The sequence below is a fragment of the Macrobrachium nipponense genome, chromosome 3, assembly GCF_015104395.2.
Source record: "Macrobrachium nipponense isolate FS-2020 chromosome 3, ASM1510439v2, whole genome shotgun sequence".
Lineage (NCBI taxonomy): Eukaryota > Metazoa > Arthropoda > Malacostraca > Decapoda > Palaemonidae > Macrobrachium > Macrobrachium nipponense.
The window spans coordinates 133296782-133322311 of record NC_087202.1 but is presented as its reverse complement, the minus strand read 5'-3'; the positions used below and the strand labels follow the sequence as shown (position 1 = coordinate 133322311).

The window sequence follows — 25530 nt, the reverse complement described above, 5'->3', positions numbered from 1 at the left end:
GATAAACAAACGTAAATGCAAGAGAATGTCAGAGGTGAGACTCGAAGGTGTACTCTCTTTTTACAAAGACAATTTAATAAATCATGATTATTATGAATTTCATATTCCATTTTGGGTATTAAAAAACCAAAACTATGTTATTTATCATAAATGAAGACCTTTGCTCAAAGATCGTAGCCTTGGGCACAGTGTGACGTGTGCTGTCAGGCAAGAAGGCAACCCTCCCCTCTCTTCACTAACTACGCGTATATTATGATATTCTGTAATAATACTTGAGCGATTTTTCTTCGTCTGTACGTTATCGAGATGTTTTCCTTGTCTTTTCCTCATTGGCATGATGAAATTCTTGCCGAAACATACATAAACATACGTAAAAGCAAGCGAATGTCACGAGGTGAAACTCGAACGTGTACTTTACTTGAAGTCTGTGGTCCTACTGAATGTACTCGATCATGGTTGAACCAGATACTCGCTTCTGCGAGCCACGGAATCTCTACAGATGCCATTTCTCACAATTTCTTTGACAATAATTATCAAAATTTACAATAACAGAAGAAATATTGCATTTTCTTGTATGGATGAATGTTTTAGGCTTATTGAGTTATGTTTACTAATTACCCTGTAACTACGAAAGTAAGAGGAATTTTGACGAAATATTTCGTATAGGTATTCTCAATTGCCATATGAAGCTCCATGAATTTTTTCATGACTTTGCATTTTTCGCCCTATACCACCATATATAGGGGTTCCGGCCGGCCCCCTTAAGAGTCTTACAACCAAAATCTAGCAGAGACTAAAATCCTACTCTGATGTTGATAACCCTTGGTGAGATGCCTCAATGTGTATTTTCTCTCAGGATGGTAAGTATCTTATTAATGAGAGAAATACAATGATAGAAGTAGTACATTTTGAATTTAGGGACAGGGCAGCCTTTCCTAACACTGAATGGCGCCTGATACCACCTGTGCCAGACGTGGAGAAGCCTCAAAAGGAAACTGTTCTCTTAGCTGGCAATTTGGCATTAAGAGCTGTAGATGAAACTTCACCAGGTAAATGGGACAGGAATTTATAGTTCCATTATGAACAAGACTCAGGTGGCTCACCATGTCCCACCAGCCTTCTGCCCCTTCACATTTAAAATCATGAACCATGTGAAAACACATTTTCAAAATTATGTAATAACCAGAAAGCGTGAACCATTGGCAGAACTAAAACTATTTGGTTATCCCAGTTTCAGAAAACTCCACCGAAGAATGGGCAACGCCTCAACTTCCCTTTGATAAGAAAAAGTTCCCCCTAGATATTGCAACTTAGCAATTTGGTAATTCAGTGAGAAGGATTTCAGAGGGTACCTCAGCATCAGAGTTTCGTGCTAGGACCCACCTCCTTAGTGTCTTAACTACTTCCTCAATGTTAGAAGTAGCCACAAAAGGCTTCCAGAAGAATCTAGGATGATTTTTGCTGTTGTGGCTAAAAGCCTTATGAGAACATTATGGGAAGCTCTCTATGAATTTTTGGACTGGTGCATAAAAGCACGAATGGAGGTACTGGAAAACTCCAACAAGTCGCTTCCCAATGTGACTGCCTTATTACAGTCTAATGTAGTGGTTCTCAACCTGGGGGCCATGGTGGGCTGTTGCAAATTATACATTTTTAAATAATGTTAGGAATCTGAATAAAAAACACTCCCTGATGAACTTTGCAAGATCCTGGAGGCAGTGGTCATATGCGTCAACTTTGTAAAAGCTTGAGCTCTGAACTCTCGCCTTTTCAAGAACCTTTGTAGAGACATGGATTCAGAGCATGAAGCTCTCCTCTTTTACTCACAAGTGCACTGGCTTTTCAAGGACAATGTTGTGAATCGAGTGTTTGAACTTCGGGGGGAGCTTAAATTGTTCCTGGAAATGCAAGGGAAAGTTGACCTGTTGAGTCACTTCAATGAGGTTTTGTGGAAGCCACATCTTGCATATATAGCAGATATATTTGAGCAGCTAAATAGATTGAATTTGAAGCTACAGGATAAGGAAAGAAATGTGTTTCACCTGATGGAATGTCTTTTTGGATTTCTTGCCAAGCTCCAGAATTGGCAAAGGAAAGTTGCTGCCAGGAATGTTGCCATGTTTGAAAACCTTTCAGCTGTGCTTGACAAGAATGAAAAAGATAGTCTGCTTGACCCATTACATAAAATTGAAATCACTCGCATCGGAGTCCTATGAAATTAACTTAATATTGCTGCCCAGATTCGAGGAGGAAGAACGGAAGTTGGTAGGAAGCCATATCTCTGGCACTCTTGACCCATTACTTAAAACTGAAATCACTCAGCATCTGAGATCCTAGGAAAGTGAACTTAATATGTGCTTCCCAGAGTTCGAGGAGGAAGAAAGGAAGTTGGTAAGGAATCCATTCTCTGGCACTCTTGATATTACTACTATTCCCAGTGATGTTCAGGACGAGTTCCTTGATCTCAAACATGATTCTGCTGCCAAAGATGTCTATGAAGAAAAATCTCTGAATGTATTCTGGTGTTCGATGCATCATTCATATCCAAGGTTCGGCGAGATTGCACTTCGGCCACTCTTGCCCTTTTCAACTACATATTTATGTGAGTCTTGTTTCTCCACCCTTCAACAAATCAAGAATCAGAGCCGGAACCGATTGGATGTGGACCCCGACATGAGATGTGCATTGTCAGTGACACAACCTTGGATTCGTCAGCTGACTGAATAGAAACAATATCAGCCTTCCCACTGATGTGTGATAAAACATGCAGAGGTTAATTGAACTTTTGCCCAGCCAAATTCAAATTTGCTATTGTCTGCTAGTCTTTTGTAGTTTAGTGATGTAAGTTAAGCATATCACAGAAATCTATCAATATAAGATAATTATGATTGTAAACTTCGTAATAAAGCAAGGGTGTTCTCTTCATCAGCATTTTATTTATATATTATTGTTTTTACCTTTTTTGGCGGGGTGGGATTTGGGAGAAAAATGAATGGGAGCCACACGAAGGTTGAAAATTCATGAAGGGGGAATGGAGTGATAAAGGTTGGGAACCACTGATCTAATGCCTTCTGCCAAGACCTGTTTGAGGAGTCTATTGTGACTCAAATAAAAGAACAAGCACGTCAACAAAATTGCACAGTATATGCACTACTGGGAAAAGATTTCAGGAAACAAAAAACCAGAAATTTCCCCTTACCAAATCCAAAAACCTTACCAAATCCAAAAAAGTCACATTTTGATCAATAACTCTCCTCATTCGCAAGTAGGTAGTCAGAAGGAACAGCACTCTCAAAAGGGACAACAACCTGCACAGCAAAAAGTGTATCCTTTTCACAAGGTCCAAAAACCAGCTTACAGAGGAAAAGGAAAAGCAACACCTGGAATGCCCATTAAGGGAAACGGCAGACAAAGGGGAGGATCCCATTAGAATTGTTTGGTTGGGGGTCAACTTCAGAATTGTTCATACGTGAACAAACCTTCAGTCTTAACAATAGGATAATTTCTAGCGCCTAGCTGGATCCGGCTAAAAAACAGATGAAAGCAAGGAATCTCGTGATATCTGGCAATGCATGTGTAGCTCGGGTGAGGAGCAGTCAAGGACCACGCCACTACGCCAGTCTTTCTTTGACCGCCTGGGCAAGAGTAGTGTTTACCTCTCTTGGCCTTTACCGGGTTCATTGCCCATTTCGCTTTCGTTTAGTGTGTGTGTTTGTTTGGCAGAAATTATGGCTTCTTCTGCTCCTTCTCGGCCTCAACAACGTGTGCGCCTCGTAATTCCAGGTATTCCGTGTTCTCGTCTTGGCTTCGGCAGCGGCTGACCCCAACGTTGTGCAGTAGGTGCCATTCTAATTTTTGTACCATGAATCCTTGTACAGGATGCCGGGCATGGCCTTAGGAGCAGTGGAAGTCATTTCATGGCAAGAGAGAACATCGGAGGGTTTCGACTCTTCCTTCATTGGAAGGTTTCTCACCCCATCCTGATGTTTCATCTTCTGCAGTATTCAACCCCCCATAGTAGACTTGTTCCTGTGTCTCCTCCCTTTTCTTCCTTTGATTCGTGGCTGGAAGTATCTGGAGGCCACCAGGCTGACGTTTGTAATGTCTCCCCTTCTTCTTCGGGAATTAATTTGATTCCCGGGAAGGGGGAGGCTTTATTTTTTCATTATTCTTATTTCTTCCAGAGTCGGAGGTGTCCAAGATGGCGGCGATCGGAAGATGCTCGGGCTAGTAGGTACCCCGTCCCGGAGGGGTTGCTTGCGCGCCTTTTGTAGGCTCGCTATCCCCCCCTCCTCCTCAGGCTGGCCAGGCCATCCCCCCCTCCTCCTGGCCTCGTCTTTGTGGGTAATCGAGGTCAGCCATCTTGTATTGCTCCACCAGTGACTGTTGCCACTTCCTCGAGTCAGAGGGAAGCTGTGACAACATGGGATCCATCATTGTATATTCCTCCGCCAGTGGCGTCTGATTCCCTTCTCACCGAGGGGAGGCCGTGACGTCATCACTGCTTGTGACGTCACTCCCATCGATGACGTCACACCCAGTCATCATCTGAGCACTGCCTCTCTCCGTCGTGACGTCATCTCTGCCACCCAGTTCGCTACTTCTCCCTTCCATGTCATCGGAGCCTTCTCTTGCAGATCAACTTGAGGTTATATGCCAGGCAGTGCTTAAGAGGTTGGACTCTGTTTTGGATGTTAAGCTGGCTGCCTTGTCGGTTGGGAGCATTGGAAGGAAACGCGTTGCTTCGTCCTCGCCTCCTGCGAAGAGATTGCTTACGGAACCAGTGCTATCCTCTCCCTCTTCCCCCTCTGTGCCACATCGGCGTATCAAGCGTTGAAAGGCTAAGGATTTTGCTCTTTCTTCGCCTACGAGGGAGGAACTACGAGGACGTGTTCTCAAGAATGTTGGTGTTTCGGAGAGTATTAGTGGTTTCATCCTCTGCATCGAAACGTGGGCGTGTTGCAACTTCCTCCATCCGTGCATGTTTTGAGTGTTGCAACCTCCCTCATCCATGCACATCGTGAGCGTGTTGCAAGCTCCCCTGAGAGGGTAGTGGATCTTCCATTGTGTATTCTGCAGCGGCTGCTTCATCCTCTGCATTGAATCATGGGCATGTTGCAACTTCCCCCATCCGTGCACGTCTCGAGTATGTTGCAACCTCCCCCGTCCATGCACATCACAAGCGTGTTGCAACCTCCCCTGTCCGTGCGCTTGATGCAAGTGCTACTTCTTCTCCAAGGCCTATTTGTCGCCGTAAGGATCTCAAGGCGCCTGTCAATAGGTCGAAGGTGAAGAGCGTGAAGTTGCTGCAGCAGGAGTGTTGGCCTGCCCCTCGCACTGATGCTTCTTAGAGTTCGATTCTCGAGTATTCTCCTTTGATCTCGAGTGTTCAGGATTCCTCTCCAACTCACGTTCGTAAGTCAGCCATGCCCGTGACCATTCACGGACATGTTAATGAATCATCTGTTGGAGGAGAACAAAGTGATGTTTGTAGTGTTATAGTGGGTTTGTCTTGGGAGCCGACGCGTGTACCCAGCCCAGACAGGTTAGTTGGTGTTTCGGGCTGTTTGGCTGCTGTTCCTACCGTTAATTTTAATGAAGAAGGTCCTTAGAGCCTACGCATCCATCTCATCGTCAGTCTCCATTGCCAGAGCAGGAGGAGGGAGACACACAAGAGTTTTTGCCTTCCTTTTCGGAAGTTGTTGATCTCATTCGTGGGTTCAACAATTTGGGAAGTAGGTCTCAGGCTCGGTCGTCTTCCCTCCTTCTTGCTTGGAAACCTTGGTGGGAACTACGCAGGATCCCAAATCTTCTCTCCAGCTTCCCTCGGGTTAACGCCTCTTGTTTTGAACCGGGACAGTTCGCTTCGCTCTAGAGGCTGCCAAGTTACTACTACCGCCTCTCATGGGGTGGGGCTAGGAAATACTATGCTACGAGCTCTACTTTTTTGATGTCGCGCTATCTTAACCCAGATGTCGTTCGCCTGAAGCCGGGATTGTCTTTGGAGCAGGTGTAGACGGTGACTCCATCCTTGTCTTCGCAGGATGCCTCAGCATTGGAATCTATGGCAGCCACCATGCTGCTCACAGTTTCTTGGCTGGACTTCTGGTCTGTGGTCATTGCCAAGATAGCTTCTGACAGGTCCCCAGAAGAGTTGGTGACTGTTTCCTCTCTTGCCAATCTGTTGCAGTCCGGAGGCAAGGCGTTTTTGTATATGGCTCACCTCAGTGTTAATTTATGGGCTATCCTTCTCCTGATTAGAATGCGATAGGTCAGCATCGGGCTGACACCAAAGACAGACTGGTGCACCAGGCCGTGTCTAAGTCGTCTTGTCCTCGGAGACATCCGGCTCCTCCTCCTCCCCCTGTCCAGCAGTAATCAAGATCGTCGCCTGGTAGGCCATCAAGGAATTCGAGTTTGGCAGGGCCTTCCCGTTTGACTCAACCTTGGTCAGAGGATCAACGTCCCTTTTGTTCTCGTTCCTTTAGGCCACGATGGGGCCCAAGGGGCAGAGGTAATTGGGCCCTCGGTAGATTAGGCGCCTCTCCTGTGCCATGGAGGGGGTTGCCTAGCAGGCCACTGGGCCAAGTGGCAGAGTTGTGGGCAGAGAAGTGGGTGGTAGATACCCTTCGGGTGGGGTACCTACTGCCATTTGATTTCTCTCCCCCTCTGTCGGACATACCGCAGCTCACGAAGGCATATCCTCCAGATTCTCTGAAGTTCTTGGTTCTTCAGGAGGAGGTGCAAAAGATGCTGGACAAATTGCGATAGAGGAAGTGGTGCGACCGTTTCCATTTTACAGTTACATCATCTTGGTACTCAAGGCGTCGGAAGGATGGAGACCTGTGATCAACTTATCCACCTTGAATCACTTCATCAGGAAGACACGGTTCAAGATGGAGACCCCGCGTTCGGTGTTGGCAGCCGTGAGGGAAGGCGACTTCATGCTGTTGATACACTTAAGGGACGCATACTTCCAAATCCCTGTTTTTCCGACGTCCAGGAAATTCTTTCCCTTTAGTCTTGGGACCAAGGTCTTCAAGTTCAAAGTCCTATGCTTCAGGCTGACAACAGCCCCTCAAGGGTTCACATGGGTCATCTCGCGTGTCAAGTTGGGCCCATGGTCAGGGGATCTGTTTACTGAAGTACCTTGACAGTTACTTGGTCTTGGCAGTTTCCAGGTAAAAGCTGCTGCAGGACAAGGATTGTCTACTTCGGTTCTGTCTGGAACTGAGCACTGTGGTCAACCTAGTCGAGGGATTCTATACTTGGGGATGGTCATCAATACAGCGGTGGCAAAAGTTTTCCCGTTGGACCAGAGATTGGAGAAGTTGCCGGTGGGGGTGCGCAACAACTTCCTGTCAGCACCACATCAGTCTGTTCATCAGTGGCAGGTTCTTCTGGGAGTGTTGTCATCCCTGAAGAAGCTGGTCCCTCATGGGCGTTTTCTTCTTCGGTCTCTGCAATGGAGACTGGAAGAGTTCTGGTCCTCCGGCGAGGGACTCACCCCTGTTAATGTTCCCTCTGTCTCTGGAAGTGAGAGAAGACCTTCGTTGGTGGTTGGACGACCAGAATCCTTCGAAGGGTGTCCCTCTGCGTTCTCTTCCACCGGACTTCCTTCTGTTCTCAGATGCCTCCCTTGCAGGTTGGGCAGCCTTATGTCGGCGACCTCATTGCTTCAGGCGTTTGGAGGACAAGCAGCGACATATCAACGTCTTGGAGTTGAAGGCAGCCTTCCTGGGTCTGAAGAAGTTTTGGGAGAAGGTAGAATGTCATTCTGTCATTCTCATGTCAAACAACACCATGGTGATAACCTATGTGAACAAACAGGGACGCCTGGTTTCTCATCAACTTCATGCCTTGACTGTTGAGGTTCACCAGTAGGCGGTCAACAGTTAGGTAGAGCTCTCAGCCAGGTGCATCCCAGGCAAACTGAATGTGTTCGCAGCCAAACTCAGTCGTCGGGATCAGATCCTAACACTGAGTTAGAAGACAAGCTTTTCCAGTTATCCCTGTCTTTTCTCGGTTGGAGACTTTCAAGTTTCTCCTCCGAGTGAGAGGCTTTTCTCAGAAGGACGGCAGGGCATATGTCCAACAGTCTCAGAAAGTCCACCTCCACGGTTTCCAAGGCAATAAGCGATCCACTGTGATTGGTGTCGTAACAGTTTTTCTCCACTCACAACCTCTATTCAGCGAATAGCAGACTTTTAACCTTCCTCAGAGACGAGAAACGTTTGTTCGCTTCTGCCATTAGAGGCTACAGGCCGGCCCTGAATTTGGTGTTACGCCTTAAAGGTATCGACATCTCTTTCTGGGAACTTGCCTTGCTAGTTAAGGGGTTTGAGCAGTTGAGTTCTCCTAGAGAGCTCAAGCCTCAGACGTGGGATGTTTCCTTGGTTCTCAAGTGCTTCACTAAGGGTCCATATGAGCCCTTGTGTTGCTTATCTGACAGGAACTTGACAATCAAGGCAGTTTTCCTTCTGGCCTTGGCATCTTCCAAGAGGGTAGGAGAGCTCCACGACCTGAGCTATGACGTGAAGTACACCAGGAGTTGGGGGTTATTGTCCTTCGAATTTGTCCCGGAATCCGTGGCCAAGACCCAAAATCCCTCTGTGCACGATTACATGTTCACTTCGTTTTCCATTCCATCACTGAATGACTTGTGGGTGGTGATGCTCAAGAGTGTTTGTTGTGCCCTGTCTGGGCCCTGCGTTGCTATCTTAAAAGGACTTGGCACCTTAGATCAGGCTGCTGCAGACTTTATTGTTAGCACAGGCCGTACGAGAAAGAGGTGTCTAAGAATACTATCTCTTTTTGGATACGGGAAGCCATCAGACAGGCATAGTTGTCTCTTGATGATTCCACTACCATGTCAGTGCAGGCTAGAGCGCATGACATTAGAGGTATTGGTCCCTTTCTGGCTTTCAATAAGAACTTGGCTGTACATAGAGTGCTTAGCGCTGGTACTTGGTTACGCCAGTCCACGTTCGCCTCTTTCTATCTTAAAGATGTTGCTCACAGATCTGCGGACACGTTTTCCCTGGGTCCTGTGGTGGCTGCCCAACAGGTTGTGCACTCATAGTTGCCCCTAACAGGGCACTTTTGTATCTTTCCTAAGATGATTGTGTGGATGAAAGAGTAAGGGAGTTGGCTGGTCTCCTTTCTCTAGTACCTTTGCTTCTTCATTTGGGTGGGTTAAGGAATAGACATGTCATTCGCTGGACTGGTCTGATACAATGAGTAAGGTAGTCATACTGATAGTATGGTCACTTATTATGTAAATGTCAAACCCTCTATTCGGTAGCATATGCTCCACACCTAGGCAAGGAGGAGTTGAGAGTAGTACAAACCCTGGTGTGTTGGTTTGCTACTAGACAGTCAAAGTTTCTCTGGTTCCCTATACAATGGTTATCCCATATATCATTGTACATCACTGAGGGTCTGAGTGGTTAGATATAAATTTATCTAGCTTCTCAACGGGCTTCACTCCCTCTCCAGAAGTCATTTCTCCTGGAAGCTGGACTGGTGGGTAGGCCCCCAGTCGGTCTAGGATATCTTGTACTGCCCTCCAAGTATGAGTCTATCCTATTGTTAAGACTAAAGTTGTGTTCGTTTAGTGAATTTTAAAATAAAATTTCAAAAAGTTAAAACTAATTCTGAATTTTAATATACCGTTTTAGTATGTTTGTATGTGTGTGTGTTCTAGTATGAAAGGATTTGCCTTGGTACAGTTTTTTTTTTTATTTTTTATCCTAAATGACCAATTTGGTCCCAATTCTTGCCTTGGGGCTAGACCTGGCATTTTATTTAATCCTTCGGGCCAGCCGTAGGAGGGCTGAAAATCAGCTCACTGGTCTGGTTAAACTACTTTTATAATAATAATGTGAATTACAAGAAAAGGGGAGAGAGAAGCTTTGTGATAAAGGGTGAAGAATAGAAAAGAGAACGAGAGAATATGGGATTAAGGATGAAGAATATGAGAAGTGAAAGAGAAAATATGAATTAGGATACTTGAGAAACATTTTATAATTTTATGTAATCATTCATTGCCAGAATGAACATATGGAGAAAGAGAAAGAAAATGAAAAAACTAATGAAATAACTTGTCAGATATAAAGCAGAGTTGTAATGTATTAGTTCATCCAATTTGGATAATTAATAGGTAACTTCTGAGAAAGATCAGGACATAAACCCAAGGGAATTTAATTGTAAGGTTATATATGAATTTAAGAAATTTGTAGATGGTTTTTAGCATAAAGCATTCTCCACTTTAGAATGAAATATTGAGAGCTTTTGCATTTATTTTTGAATCTTTTTCACAAGTAGTGGCGCTTGTTCTCCAAAGCCACAGTGGTTAACTAATTATAGATTATCACTATTGGATTTATTCTGACAGTTGAAAGTCAGTAGCACATGATTAAATATTTTACATTCATGGGGATACAGTGTTCCCCCTGTATTTGTGGGGAATAGGTACCAGACCCCCCCCCCCCCCCCCACGCAAATAGTTGAAACCCTATAAAAAATTTTAAAACTGCCTATTTTGTTAGGTAAAACTCAAGAAAAACCCACTCAAAATATTTTTTCACAAAAAGTACATTTTATGATGACATTGATAAAAAAACCCAGGGATTTGTGGATGTTTCTCATAGAAAAATACTGCGAATGTGAAGTTTCCGCAAATAATGGGGGTTTATGTTCCAGAGAGAAATCCGCAAATATGTGAGTCTGTGAATACAAGGGTTTACTGTATTCCGAAGTGTATTAGAATTACTCAGCTATTTAATGTATACTAACTAACTACATTACTTTGTATATGCATTTTCATTTTATTCAAGTTCTTGTTTTGTTCTACAGGGAGGTGTTCCTTGGATCAAACTTCCTAATCCTCACTTGCTGTGTCAGGTTCCAATAGATGATACTGTCAAGAAAAAGGAAGTTGTGATTTCACCGAGTGAAGAGGGAAAGTACCTTCATGGAACACCAGGTGTGTTATTTGCTTTTAGATAATTCTTTCTTCTAATAGCCAGATGTTTTTTCATTTGGTTCTGTCATCCTTTAAGAAGTGGTGTAGCATTCATGTCATTTATTTGTAACCATAACAAAATATACAGGCAGTCCCCAGGTTACGACGGGGGTTCCGTCGTAAGCCGGAACATTGTCAAGAATCCTAAGAAAACCTTACTTTTAATGCTTTTGGTGCATTGAAAACTATGGAAACTGCATTCTTATGGCATTTTTCATTAAAAAAACCCTTCAAATATTGATTATTTTGCATTTTTGGTGTCATATTTCATCTGCCAGATGAGCGTTGTAGGCGTCGTAACCCTGGAACATGCGTCGTAACCCTGGAAATAATGTCTGATTAATATAATTGAAAAGCGTCGTAACCTCGGAACGTCGTAAGCCGAGACCGTCGTAACCCGGGGACTGCCTGTACTGGGTCTGCTTTATCTAGCTTTGAATACTCAGAGCAGAAGTTTTTCATATTCTAGGAATCATAGCATGAAGAAAACCTTTAATCTCTCCAAAAATCCTTTTTAAGGTATACTGTAAGGGATGCTTGCATTCTGTAAACTTATACTTTTATACACAAGTAACTTACCAAGCAGTTACATAGCTGCAAGCTTGCTACCTTGGCAGTCCAAAATTCAAATTTTGCGGTGGCACTGCCATCGCTAGTGTACTAGTAGGTACATGGGACCTGCCCACCTTCAGGATAGTTAGGTACAAATTAGCAGAACCTCCTAATTCATTTTCTGCTGGCTCTTGGTTAACATTGGTAGTTGTGTTCTGTCCTAGCTTCATCTTTTGGATATTTTCCAGGAATTTGGTGAAATATGTATTTTATCTTGAACAGTGTTTTTTTCTCTCGGCTTTTGCTGTTAGCTTACTAGTTGAGATTAGACTTTGATTGTTATCATTTTGTCAGATTCCAGGCCATTTAAGAAAAAAAAACCACAATGGAAAGAGGAAGATGTGCAAATACACTTGCTGTAAGAAAATAAACAAAAATTTTTCCATACCTTCCACGAGAGTTGAAAATTACCATTGACAACCCCTCATGGCACCTCTTTCAAAAGGCAGTCATAAATTTTACCAAGTTATATGTGTTTTTTCTAATAAGTAAGTTTATTTCATTTTGTAGAATTATAATTACAGCTCACACAATATTAAAACTTATAAGAAATAAATTTAGTAACAAATACTTAGTATGTATATTTTTTGTAAAATGTTTTCATAAATTTACTGAGAATGAAGATGCAATAACTTTTTGGGGATTCTTATGTTTTTCTAATATTTCTTTGCACTTTTCTTCGTAAAATTGCAATTATAACTGATATACTATCATACAAGATAAGTACTAAAACCAACAGCAACCCCTTGGTATATTTATGAGCAAATTTATAAAAAGATATCATGTGCGACAGAGAAGCAGTACATCCTCCCTTGAAGTCAAGACCACAGCTATGCTCTGAGCTGCCCAGTTTCCCTATCTTAGCCAGTCTAAAAGTTGCCATTAATGAATTTATGGGCTATAGAACAGTTACTATAGGGAACAATAAAGAAAACATTTTACTTTATGATGCCAGTGATTCTCATGAAACACTAATATTCACAAGTAAAACCATGCTTGACCAACTTGCCGCTGCTACACACTTGATGTGCGAGGGTACCTTCACAATGGTTCCACAATTATTTTATCAACTATATATGATTCGCACTATTAAAAGCAAATGTTTATTTGCATATGTTTACATCTTGCTGACAAAGAAAACAAAGGAAACTTATAAAAAAACCCTCAGAATTTTGAAACAGGGATTCCCAGATTTAAAGCCAAGCACAGTTACAAAATTTTTTATATCGTAGTCACTGTCTCATCCTCAAGGAGTTACCCTTTCCATGGTCTGTCCAGAGCTCCATTGTGATCCTGCAATGTCAAAGAATTCTCTTTTAGCTGGTCTTGTCCAGGTGTTGTGTGTTGCAATGATATAAACATTATAACACGTTAATAGAGTATAAATGGACTCAGGATAAGAAGGCACTTTCTCTTATTCCTCGTTTATGCTAAATCCCAGTGTACCTTCATTGGAACCAATAAGAAGGGAAGAAGTGGCTATGTGCATATGTACCGTCATATTCTTTACTTCCGACCAAACACGGACCATGAAGCCATTCCCTTTCTGGTCTGCAAACAAACCAAAGCTCTAATTTTAAGTTCCAGTTTAAAATTTTTAGTTTGACTGCAGAACCATTAATGATTTTATTGCGTGTAACAAGTGCAAACCTGTTTTTTTTTTTTTGCCAGCACATGTTGGCAGTTCTTACGATTATGATCATGAGGCTTGCTCTGAGAATTTCGTTCTTCGCTTTTTAAATTCATTACCGAGGTTCGTGGAAACATACAAGTTGAATGCTAAGTGTAAAATTTTAAGTTCCAGTTAAACATTTTTTAGTTTAGACTGTGGAACAATGATTATATTGTGTGTGAAAAGCTGTAAACCTGCTTTTTTTTGCCAGCACAGGTTGGCACTTTTTAAGATTATGATTGTTAGGCTAGCTCTGAGATTTTCTTTTTTTGCTTATTGATTTCATTACCAAAGTTCATGGAAATATCCAAGTTGAAAGCTAAGTGCATATTTTTAAGTTTCAGTTACAAAATTTTTAATTTAGACCATGGAACAATGCTTTTATTGCATGTGAAAAGCTGTAAAACCAGCTTTTTTGCCAGCGCATGTTGGTACTCCTTATAGTTTACGATCGTTAACTATTTGTAGAAGTTCAAAATTTTTCTGAAGAATTTATCTTTATTTAGAAGTCTTATCCAAAGAAATATTCCACAATTTATTATTATTAATAAAAGATAATCCTTTCAGATAACGATGTTGTCAATAGCCTACTAGGCTACAATCTACATCGATTTAGTGAGAATATATTAGCTAGACTGTAGTAAATATTGTCTTTAGTCCATAACCTAGGATTATATATCCTTAAGAATGAATATAATGAACCTGAATTAGGTAGTAACCAGAATTAAGGTGAGATATCAAGATATCTCCTGTTAGGCTTTGGACCTAGGCAGTAGACTAAGTTTACACCAAAGACCTTAGGATTAGATAAAAGGCAACAGACAATTTTCCTTTTATATTGCCTGTATAGTTAAGCATAGCCTTAATACTCTAGGCTATAATGTGCATATTCTTAACCCTTAATGGACGGGATAATAAATCAATATGCAACACCCTAGGCTGGCAAAACTTTGGTTTGCCAATCTAAGAAAAAAAAAAACTGGTAGTTGCTGTCCTCAAAGGACATGGTGATCAGACTTACTATCAAAGAAAAGGGATTTTGATGAAGGAAAAATCTATTTCTTGGGGAAGACCTGTGTCGCCCGGTGAAATGGTCCTGTAGCACGCATTTTTAGGTATAAATAGATTCTAAATATACCAGAGAAAAAAGCTAAAATGGAATGCTGAAGTTACTACCCTCAGCTCGATCACTAAAGGGCGTCGGTATAAGCACTGGGGCGAGTGGAGGCCACTATCACAGGACTTCTGGCAATTAGAAGATTCCTTTCAAAGTCCCTCACAAGGCAAGAGCCGTTACAAGGACTACTACATCTACCTTCCGCTCGCTACTACTACCACCCACGCCTGGCATCTTCATTCCTGGAATACGCACCCAAGCTTGGACTGGCTACAGGGTGGGGAGATCAGGAAAAGAAAGAGGGATGGGTTCACCGGGCGACACAGGTCTTCCCCAAGAAATAGATTTTTCCTTCATCAAAATCCTTTTTCTGGGTTCGACCTGTGTCGGCCAGTGAAATAGTATCAGAGAATTGCCATACAAGCTTGAAAGATACAAAACAAAAATATATACAGGCAGTCCCCGGGTTACGACGGTGTCGGCTTACGACGTTCCGAGGTTACAACGCTTGTCAATAGACGTTATTTCCAGGGTTACGACGCATGTTCCAGGGTTACGACACCTACAACGCCTATCTGGGAGATGAAATATGACACCAAAAATGCAAAATAATCAATATTTGAAGGTTTTTTTGATGAAAAATGCCAAAAGAATGCAGTTTACATAGTTTTCAATGCACCCAAAGCATTAAAAGTAAGGTTTTCTTATGATTTTTGACGATGTTCCGGCTTACAACGATTTTCAGCTTACGGAACCCCCGTCGTAACCCGGGGACCGCCTGTATAAGGAATAATGAAACTTAAAGTTCACCAAAGAAATAATTTCATAAGCAGTGAAAAGAAACAAGCAAACTTAGTTGAATTCTTAAAATTAAGACTTGATAACTAGTATTAAAGTAATAAAATACAATGGTATGGCATATTGAAGCAATATGACTACATACACACAAGTATGTACAATAACAGGTAAGGAATACAAAAGGTGGGTCCCAATCACTATATACAAGTCCGGCAACGGAATGGCAAGCAAACCAGCCCGGCACCGGGGGGGGGAAGATTGGTAAGGAATACGAGCGAGGCAGGTAGGAAGGAGTGAGTATCAAGGGAAGAAGGCTAAGCAGAACGAGCAATAGAAAATAGAGTTTTAGGACTCGGTCATCTCAGGGGAGACTATGCTCCCTGCAGCCACTGATGAGAATTTAAGGGCCTCTAGATTCTTGAGATAGTGGCGTTTAAATACTGCCGGAGATTTCCAACCCGTATATTTCTTCAGGTCCTCGAAGTTCATATTGTGAAAATAGTTAATCGAGGTAGCCACTGCTCGGATATCATGGACATGTGGGACTGATTAATAAAATAAAGGATTTGCTGTCTAATACCTTTTAAGGAAATTGTTCCGCCTTTCTCTCTAATAAAAAGGGAACCTGAAGACTTTTCAGAAGTCCTGGCCAGATAGGATTTAAGAGTGACGACAGGAAACAAAGATGCGTCCTGCGTAAGGGGAACAATCTTCCACGGAGCCCACCTGTTTTGTGGGTCTTCATTCTTGCCCAAGAATTTCCGATCCGGGGATAGTAGTGCTTCACCCGACAGAAGGAATTCGACGTGGTTTTGGTCTAGAGAGAGCCGACAGTTCAGATATTCTTGCGCCTGACGCCAGGCTCATTAAGAATAATGTTTTCCTGAGAGCATGAATCATTATCAGTGTCTGAGGCTAATTTAAGTACGTCATTTAAAAACCAGGAGACTGTATGAGGGCGGTCTACTGGTCTCAGACAGGCATATGCTCGAGGGATTGAAGAGAAGTACGAATCTGTCAAATCAATACTAAAGCCAAGCTGAAAAATCTTCCTTAAGGCAGATTTGGTTGTAGTAATGGTACTAGCAGCTAGACCTTTCTCGAATAGGGTTCTAAAGAATGAAATTGCCAGATTCGTAGTCACCTTTTGGACATCTGATTCTTTTAGAAAGATGGCCAATTTCTTTACTGCAGAATCATACTGTCTGAGTGTTGACTCTCTTTTATCTGATTCTATGAACAAGATGTTTAGTGGATCGATACTAGCTTCCTTTTGGACTGCTAACTTCATGAAGTCCATAAAGTTAGGGCACTCAGAGTTTGTACTACTTGAGTCAGTTCCGGGCAGGGGATCCGTCTGGGACGGAGATTCAATTCTAGTAGAAGAGGGAACAGTTGCTCTTCAGCCAGTTCGGTGCGACCAATGCTACTTGTCCCGTGAAAAGATCGGAGTTTGTGCAGGACTTTCATCAGAAGATTTACTGGTGGAAATAGGTAAATTTTCTGCCAACTGTTCTAGTCTATGGACATCGCATCTGTGGCGTGAGCTAGAGGGTCCAGGTGGGGAGCCACGTAACACTGGAGTTTGTGATTGGACTCCGTGGCGAACAGATCTACTTGAAGGCCCGGGATTTGATTGCAAATCCAGCGGAATGACTTTATGTCCAGGGACCACTCCGACTCCAGCGGAGTCGTCCTGGATAGTGAATCTGCGATGACATTTCTTACTCCTGCCAGGTGAGTAGCTGACAGGTGCCAACGATTTTTCGTTGCTAACGAGAAAATCGCAATCATTACATGGTTTACTTTGCTCGACCTGGAGCCTCCTCTGTTTATGCAATGAGCTATCACTGCACTGTCCGAGACTAACCTTACATGAACGTTTTTGGCTGGAGCCATACGTTTTAAAGTCAGAAAAATGGCCATTGCTTCTAGGAAATTGATGTGGAACTGGCAGAACATCTTTGACCACGTTCCTTGAACTTTCTTGTATTGTGAGTAACCCCCCCAACCGCTCAGAGAGGCGTCCGTGTGGACTATCAGAGACGGCGGAGGAAATTGCAGTGGCACTGACTTGGAAAGGCTCTGGCATTCCGTCCACGGACGGAGCCTTTTCATTAACCCTCTTACGCCGACTGGACGTATTTTACGTCGACATTTTTTGTCTCCTGTGTGCCGACTGGACGTATTTTACGTCGACTTACAAAAGTTTTTTTAAATTCGCGGAAAAAATACTTATAGGCCTACCAGCCTAAAACTTTTGAATCACGCGCCTTGGGGGATGCTGGAAGTTCACGGATCAAGGTGTTGTTTTGTTTACAATCGTTACGCAGGTGCGCAAGCGCGAATTTCTTTCTTGACGCACTAAAAAGTATTTGTGACACATCTTGGAAATTATTTCGTCACTTTGACATAATTTTTGTACCATTGTAAATTAGCCGTTACATGAAGTATTATATATGAAAATGTGCGCATTTTTATGTAGAATACAACAATAAAATATTCATGATTGTAGCTTTTATCAGTTTTGAGATATTTTCATATAAATAAAGATAATTGCCAAAATTTCAACCTTCGGTCAACTTTGACGCTACCGAAATGGTCGAAAAACGCAATTGTAAGCTAAAACTCATATATTTTAGTAATATTCAATCATTTACCTTAATTTTGCAATTAATTGGAAGTCTCTAGCACAATATTTCGATTTATGCTGAATTTATTAAAAAAACTCTTTCCTTACGTCCGCGCGGTAACTCTTCCGAAAAAAATCATACATGCGATTGTGGTAATGTTTGCACCATTTTAAAATTAGCCGATATATAAAGTTTATATATGGAAATGTGCGCAATTTCATGCACAATACAACTAAAAACAACCCATGGTTGTAGCTTTTATCAGTTTTGAGATATTTTCATATAAATAACAATAATTGCCAAAATTTCAACCTTCGGTCAACTTTGACTCTACTGAAATGGTCGAAAAACGCAATTGTAAGCTTAAACGCTTATATTCTAGTAATATTCAAGCATTTACCTTCATTTTGCAACAAATTGGAAGTCTCTAGCACAATATTTCGATTTATGGTGAATTTATGAAAAAAATAACATTTTCTTTACGTCTGCGCGGTAACTCTTCCGAAAAAATCATACGTGCGATTGTGGTAATGTTTGCACCATTTTAAATTGGCCGTTACATAAAGTTTTATATATGAAAATGTGCACAATTTCATGTAGAATACAACAAAAAATAATTGAAGGTTGTAGCTTTTCTCATTTTTGAAATATTTGCATATAAATCACGATAAATAGAAAAAACCACATTCGGTCAACTTTGACTCTACCGAAATGGTCGAAAAACGCAATTGTAAGCTAAAACTCTTACAGTCTAGTAATATTCAGTCATTTATCTTCATCTTGAAACAAATTCGAAGTCTCTAGCAAAATATTTAGATTTATGGTGAATTTAAAAAAAAAATCTTTCCTTCCCTCCGCGCGCGGATTCTCCGCCACAAATCTCCGAAACGCATACGTCCCATTCTCGGAATATTTGCTCCGTTTCGTATTAGGCATTTCATAGAGTTTTATATATGAAAATGTGAGCAATTTCATGTAGAATAAAACGAAAAATATTTGAAGGTTGTAGCTTTTCTTATTTCCAAAATAATTGCATATAAAAAATATATATATATAAAAAAATTCGACATTCTGTCAACTTTAACTCATCAGATATGGTCGAAAACTGCAATTGTAAGCTAATACTCTTACAGTATAGTAATATTCAATCATTTTTCTTCATTTTGAAAGAAATTGGAAGTCTCTAGGACAATATTTAGATTTATGGTGAATTTTTGAAAAAAATATTTGTTTACGTCCGCTCGTTAAGAATTCATGCATTATTTTGTGATAATATTTTCTCTGTGTTGCTTTTATTGTTTTACAATGTGTTATATACCAAAATGATTTCAATTTAGTTTACATTACAACGAAAAAAAAGTAACTTGTTACCTTTAACCGTTTTGCGCACAGCGCGATTTGAATACAATTATATATGAAATTTTGTTTTTGCGCTATCATATATCGCATTATTTATATATGATAATGATAATTTTTTTCATTTCTGATGGTTGCATACTAAACTTCAGCCAATGACAAAAAAGGAGCCAAAAATGAACTCTTAATCTTGAAAATTAAGCGCGCTGTGATTTTTTGAAAAAAATATTTTTTCCGCTTCCGCGCTCACTCTAAAACACCTCCGGCACACGGGAGACAATTTTTTTTTTACCGCTTCGGCGTAAGAGGGTTAATATCGGCGGAATAAGAGAGATCTTGTCTCTGAATTTGTCGTTGGCTCTCTTTCGCCAGACTTGATTGATATCCTTCAGCCTGGCTTTCAACAGGACGTCCGTTATTGAGGCAAACTGAAGCAAACCTAGAATTCTCTCTTGGGTACGACGAGAAGCCTTTTTGTTCTTGAGGAACTGTCTCGTAGCCTTCGCTATCTCTCTGGCCTTCTTGGATGGGAGAGATAGTTTGTGCGAGTTTAGGTCCCATTGGATTCCCAACCATTGAAAGCGGGACGCCGGAACGAGCCGAGATTTTTCCTTGTTTATCTGGAAACCCAGATACTCTTGGAATTCTATTACTTTGGCTGTTGCTTTGCGACACTCCTCGTCGTTGGTTGATCAAATGAGCCAGTCGTCTAGGTAAGCTACTAACATTACCCCCTGAGCTCTTAGTTCTTGGACTACCGTCTCTCCTAGTTTGGTGAATATTCTGGGCGCTATGTTGAGCCCGAATGGCATGACTCTGAATGAGTAAGCTTGTTTTCCTAATTTGAAACCTAGGTACGTAGAGAAGTTTCTTGCTATCGTAACATGATAGTAAGCATCTGTAAGATCTATAGAGGTGTTGACGGCCCCACGGGGAAGTAAGGTCCGCACCTGCGAGACGGTCAGCATGTGGAACTTGTCGCATTGAATGTATGAGTTGAGACGGGACAAGTCCAGAATCACTCTTCGTTTGTCCGAGTCCTTCTTTGGTACACTGAACAGACGTCCTTGAAACTTTAGGCGCTTGACCTTCTTTAATTGCCTTCTTTTGAAGGAGATCTTTGGCATAGTCTAGTAGGTCTGTCATTGGAGTCTGGTGGAAACTGACTGGTGGCAGGAGGCCCTTTCTCCCATTTCCACCCTAGACCATTCGAAACAATGCTGTGGGCTCATGGACTGAAGGTCCAATGGTCCCGAAAGAGATATACTCTTCCGCCCACCTGTGGGGTCTCACTGGTTGGTTGCAGTCTTGCTTCCTCGGCCTCCCCTGAAGCCCCTGCCTCTAGAGCCACCTCTCTGCCGGAAGGCACCTCTGGCTCTGCTACTGCCTGCATGTCTACTGTAGCCGTGAAATGCTCCTCGCGACTCGTAGGAGGCGTTGAAGGCTGGGGAGGCTACCAAGGTTGTTGAGGTTGAGGGTTGCAGAGCCGGAGGACTCTGAACCAAGACAAACTGCTGGTGTGGCTGAGCCTTGGATGTTGAAGGCTTGCCAACCTGGGAGACAGGGACCGCCTGGACAACCGTCTGAGGATGAGATGGCTGGTAAGGATGGAATTTCCTTGGCCTCTTCCTAGGTTTAGATTGTGGTCCAGGGGTCTCAAACTTCCTTTTGAAAGGAAGTCCCCAACGGACACAAAGGTTCTGGTTAGCTCTAGCCGCCTCACTGAGGACGTTAACCGCATCCTCAGGGAAGAGGTTGGCACCCCAAATTGAAGCCTTTATAAGTTTGTTTGGCTCGTGCCTTATGGAAGCATTCGCAAAGACATGCTTCCTGCAGGCTCGCCTAGCCACTATAAAGTCATACAGGTCTGACTGGAAGGCCTGTAATAGAGACTTCGTGTGGACTCGAAAAAGAGCCTCATCGGCGAACGTCGTAGAGATCAACTCAGCCGAGGTGACTGAGTTAATCTACCTACTCAGTCTGCATCTCGCTTCGAATTCCCCTTTGACCAAGGGGTGGTGGCCGGTAATTCTAGGGTAGCTTCTCGGAAATTGGAATTTGTCTGAAACAGGGCGGAGGCACACTCTGAGTTGAGTTTGCCCACCGTGAACGTAGCCGGAGCGTCAGTCCAAAACTCTACATCTCCGGGGAAGAGTAAGGAGGTAGCCTCCGTCTCTTTTAATAGAGGTAAGGGTTTGTCCTCTACCACCGCTTGTAGAGTCAACTCCGCCACTTTTGAAGTGCAAGGAGACGGAACTCCTCGCAGGGTCACAAACATTGTAAAGCAACCTTTATGGGGTGTCAACTTTGTGTTGACACATTCCCATTCCGTAAGGGTGCGGACCCATGCAGCTTGGGCCTGGTCCCTAGGGTAGATGACGGTCTCTTTCGGGACCTTGTCTACCCTGACTAGCGCATCTTCTGCTAGTCTAGCGTAACCTGGGAATGGAAACTGAAGGCCCTCCGGGAAGAACTCAAAGTCTTCTACCGGCCGGGTTCCGCAACCTTCAATTGTCAGTTTCCCATCCGAATACGGGGCATGCAAAGCTAACCGCCACGGGTTACTGTTGTCAAATGGCGGCAGCTTTGATGCGTCCGGTACTGTCTCTGTCTGTGCCGTGGTCCCGGACTGGAGGATTCCAGACACTAATTCCTCCTGGGCTCTGATCCTCTGGGTCAGGGATAGTATTGACTGACCCGAGGTCTCCAGGCCTGATGCAAGTCGAGTGGACACCGACTCAAGTTTGGTGTCCACTACCTTGCTCATCTTCATCATTAGAAGATTGGCGAATGCCTCCTGGTCAAAGCCGGACTCCGTCGGCTTAACTCTGGAGGTCTTGGCTCTCGACCCCTTGGGAGGGGGAGAAGCCTTGGAAGAGGAAGGCTTGGGAGCAGAGGTCGACGGCTTGGGGGCCAAAGACAACTTTGCAGAACCTGCCGGAGCAGGTTTGGATCCCTTTGGAAGGGATCTCGTCTTCCAAACCTTAAGCTTAGGAACGACCGAGGCCGATCTATCCCAAGAGGGGTCGGACTTGGAAGAGAAGCCGTGGAAGGAAAGGGAAGAAGAAGGAGTGGGGCTAAAGGGGAGACTACCTGCCTCACTTACCTCCTTACCTACCTCCTGATCCTCGGTGGCCATCGGTTCGTGGTGGAGGCTGATGGCCGCAACCTCCTCTGCCACCAGGTCACACAGGCCTTCTTGGTCCTCTGGGAGGGGTAACGTCTCCAGACGGATGCCCTCGATGATAGGATCCGCCATTGACGCAGGAACAGCCGTTGAAGCCGTGGCTCCCGGATACAGAAGGGAGCACAGACTCTCTGTCCGGCTCTGGTGTTCCTGCCGAATCCTCCCACTCAGGACTTCAGGGACGCTTTGGTCTTCGCCCGGAGCGCCAAACTAGCCTGTAAAAATAATCGAATTAGTATCCCATCCGGGGGATTGTGTGTCAAAGAAATTTCATAAAGTTGACGTATAGCAGAAATTTCACGTAAACGACGAGGTGAGAACGTTACTTACAGACTCGTCTGAGATGATACCAACCATTTCATAACACACAGTGCAGGGGTCCAGGTGCCAGACCTGGTAGTCATCCAGCGGGATGGCGCAGTTAGCGTGGGACCTGGAGACTTCATGCCCGTACAAGTTGAAAAGTCAAATGAGTATTATACGTAGAAGCGCCGGAGTTAACTCCGGCAGGAGCATGCACTTTAACCAGATATTTGAATCTTTAAAGGAAATATCGGTTAATGATTTTAACTCCCTGAATGATTTCAACTCACTGAATGAATAAAAGAAAAAACTCTGGGTGTCTCCGCCTGCTCCGGAGTCTGTCTTCGGGATGGTAAAGCTATAACCAGTGTATGGGGCCTGATATGAGCAGAACAGGGGGAGAAGGTAGGACCTAAGCCTGAGTCTGACCGTACCAAAACAGAAAAAAACAACGAATTAACGTAGTCGCATATCTGAACCCCTTACCGTCCCCACCGAAATGGGGAACAGTGATAGCAAAGAAGACGGAAAACTGAGCGATGGAAACCACGGTATAATAAACTCCGGTATCTTTTACCTGGCGAGTGTGATGGTAGACCACACTACGTCGGAACCCTGCAGGTCTGGAGATGTACCTACAGAGTCTTAACAAAATGTACATATGAATAACATCTAATAAATCTGGTGTAATCCCTTAAAGGCTTGGCCTACTCTGGAGTCTCATAATCCTGTTATCATAAAAGTAACACCGGCGGAGACAGGCTGATACGAGCGGAACAGGGGAAAAGGTAAGACCTAGGCCTGAACCTGAACGCATCGGGGGGGAGAGAAGCGATTCTAAGGTGACTAGAAATGCAACTCTGAGCCCAAATCCGTTCCCACGTGAGTGGGGAGGCGGAGACAACGGGGAGAAAAGACAACTGAGTGGCGGAGCAGTAAAAACGTACAATCCGGTGCATATCCTACTGGCTGGTGTGATGGTAGACCCCGCCTGACCAGCGGACTTTCGGGCCCCGGAGACATGAATAAGGAGATTACATCAACTACAAGTAACCACTCCCCTCCAACCAATCCCCCCCCATCGGACAGATAGATACCCTAGCGGCCGTTCATCGGTAGGATTACTTGCACTGCGAACTAGTTAGGCAGCGCCGGACAGGACCGGTGCGGGGGCGGGGTGGGGGTGGTCTTAGGAGAGTGGACAAGTCGTGAACGCCTGGCCACAGCAACAGATCAGTGGTCACCACCTTACGGAAGCTGTACTAGCCTACTACTAAAGGGAGCAGAAGACGGTAGGCCAACTGGCACCCTAAAGGAGGCAAGACCAAGGCAATACACAACAAAACAAACATAATAAACATAATAAAATGATGAGGAATCACTGGAAGAATTGCGAAGAGGAACAGTAAGGGGAAAAGGATATACCCAGCAGGGACCTAGCCTAACCCTCCTAGATCGTACGGATCCGGTCAGGTAGGCTAGTTAGGCCTCCAAGGACGCCATGACGTGGACGGAAGGAACCCAACAAAACCCTCCAAAATCAAAATTTTCGATCTGGTCAGGTAGGGAGGGTTTAGGCCTAACAAACATGACAAGAGCACCGTAGCGCAGGCAGGGGCCAATAATGGAGGGCCTAAGGGGTGGAGGGGTAGGGTCACCTGACATACCTTCCAAAACCTAGCCTAGGTTTGGTCAGGTAAGCCAGGGAAGGAGAGCAAAACTTCCAACCTCACAGTGATATGAATATCATAAATGTGCATAAAATCAAGTGCATAGCTGGCTAACATCGAAAAAACAATAAAGCATGCATGCATAAAAAATCGAGAGAGAGAGAGGAATCGCCCTCTCTACAATGCTAGCATACAATAGGCTAACTGGAAGCCCAAATACACTACACACATGTATATAATAAGACATAATAAAGAATACATACGAAGGGGAACGAACACGCTCCTGAGGGACTGAGGACAAAGCGAAAGGCTAGAAAAAGTGAAATAAACAATAAACTAGAGACCCTAGAGGATGTCAGGAGCGAGTTAGAGCCTACGTCGTATAGATAATAACGTAAAATCAGAACTCCAGATACGACAGGAGCTATGAAAATGCACGGGAATACGAAAAAACGGTAAAAACAGTTAAAACTAAACCGTGAAGTAAATGTAATCATAATCAAACAAAGGGAAAGAATGCACGCGTCTGATGATGCACCCAAGATGGCGAATGAAAATAGCGTCACCCCGGTTCGCGAGAACTAAGGGGTCAAAAAGGGCTAAAAAGGGAATGCATCGTGACCACACGAAATACCAAAACGTAAAATGAAATACTCAACTTGAATGAAGAAGCTGGGAGCTCTGCAGCAGACATGGCTTCGACAAAATACACACAAAGGGGAGCAGCCAGAGACACGTGGAGAAAGCAATGCGCTAATTCCAGGAATGAAGATGCCGGGCGTGGGTGGTAGTAGTAGCGAGCGGAAGGTAGATGTAGTAGTCCTTGTAACGGCTCTTGCCTTGTGAGAGACTTTGAAAGGAATCTTCTAATTGGCAGAAGTTTTGTGATAGTGGCCTCCACTCGCCCCAGTGCTTATACCGACGCCCTTAGGTGATCGAGCTGAGGGTAGTAACTTCAGCATTCCATTTTAGCTTTTTTCTCTGGTATATTTAGAATCTATTTATACCTAGAAATGCGCGCTACAGGACCATTTCACCGGCCGACACAGGTCGAACCCAGAAAAGGGATTTTGACAAAGGAAAAATCTATCTCTTGGGGAAGACCTGTGTTGCCCGGTGAAATGTCCCTGTAACACACATTTCTAGGTATAAATAG

At 43.5% G+C, this 25530-nt stretch overlaps 1 protein-coding gene across 1 annotated transcript in view; it reads left to right on the top strand.

The window, feature by feature from the left end:
* The window catches only part of LOC135222065 (little elongation complex subunit 2-like), a 211647-nt gene that overhangs the window by 21405 nt on the left and 164712 nt on the right, over nt 1–25530 (top strand). Inside the window, exon 3 of the mRNA XM_064260216.1 lies at nt 10858–10987. Coding sequence (XP_064116286.1) covers nt 10858–10987 — 130 coding nt within the window. The remainder of the gene's footprint in view (nt 1–10857; nt 10988–25530) is intronic.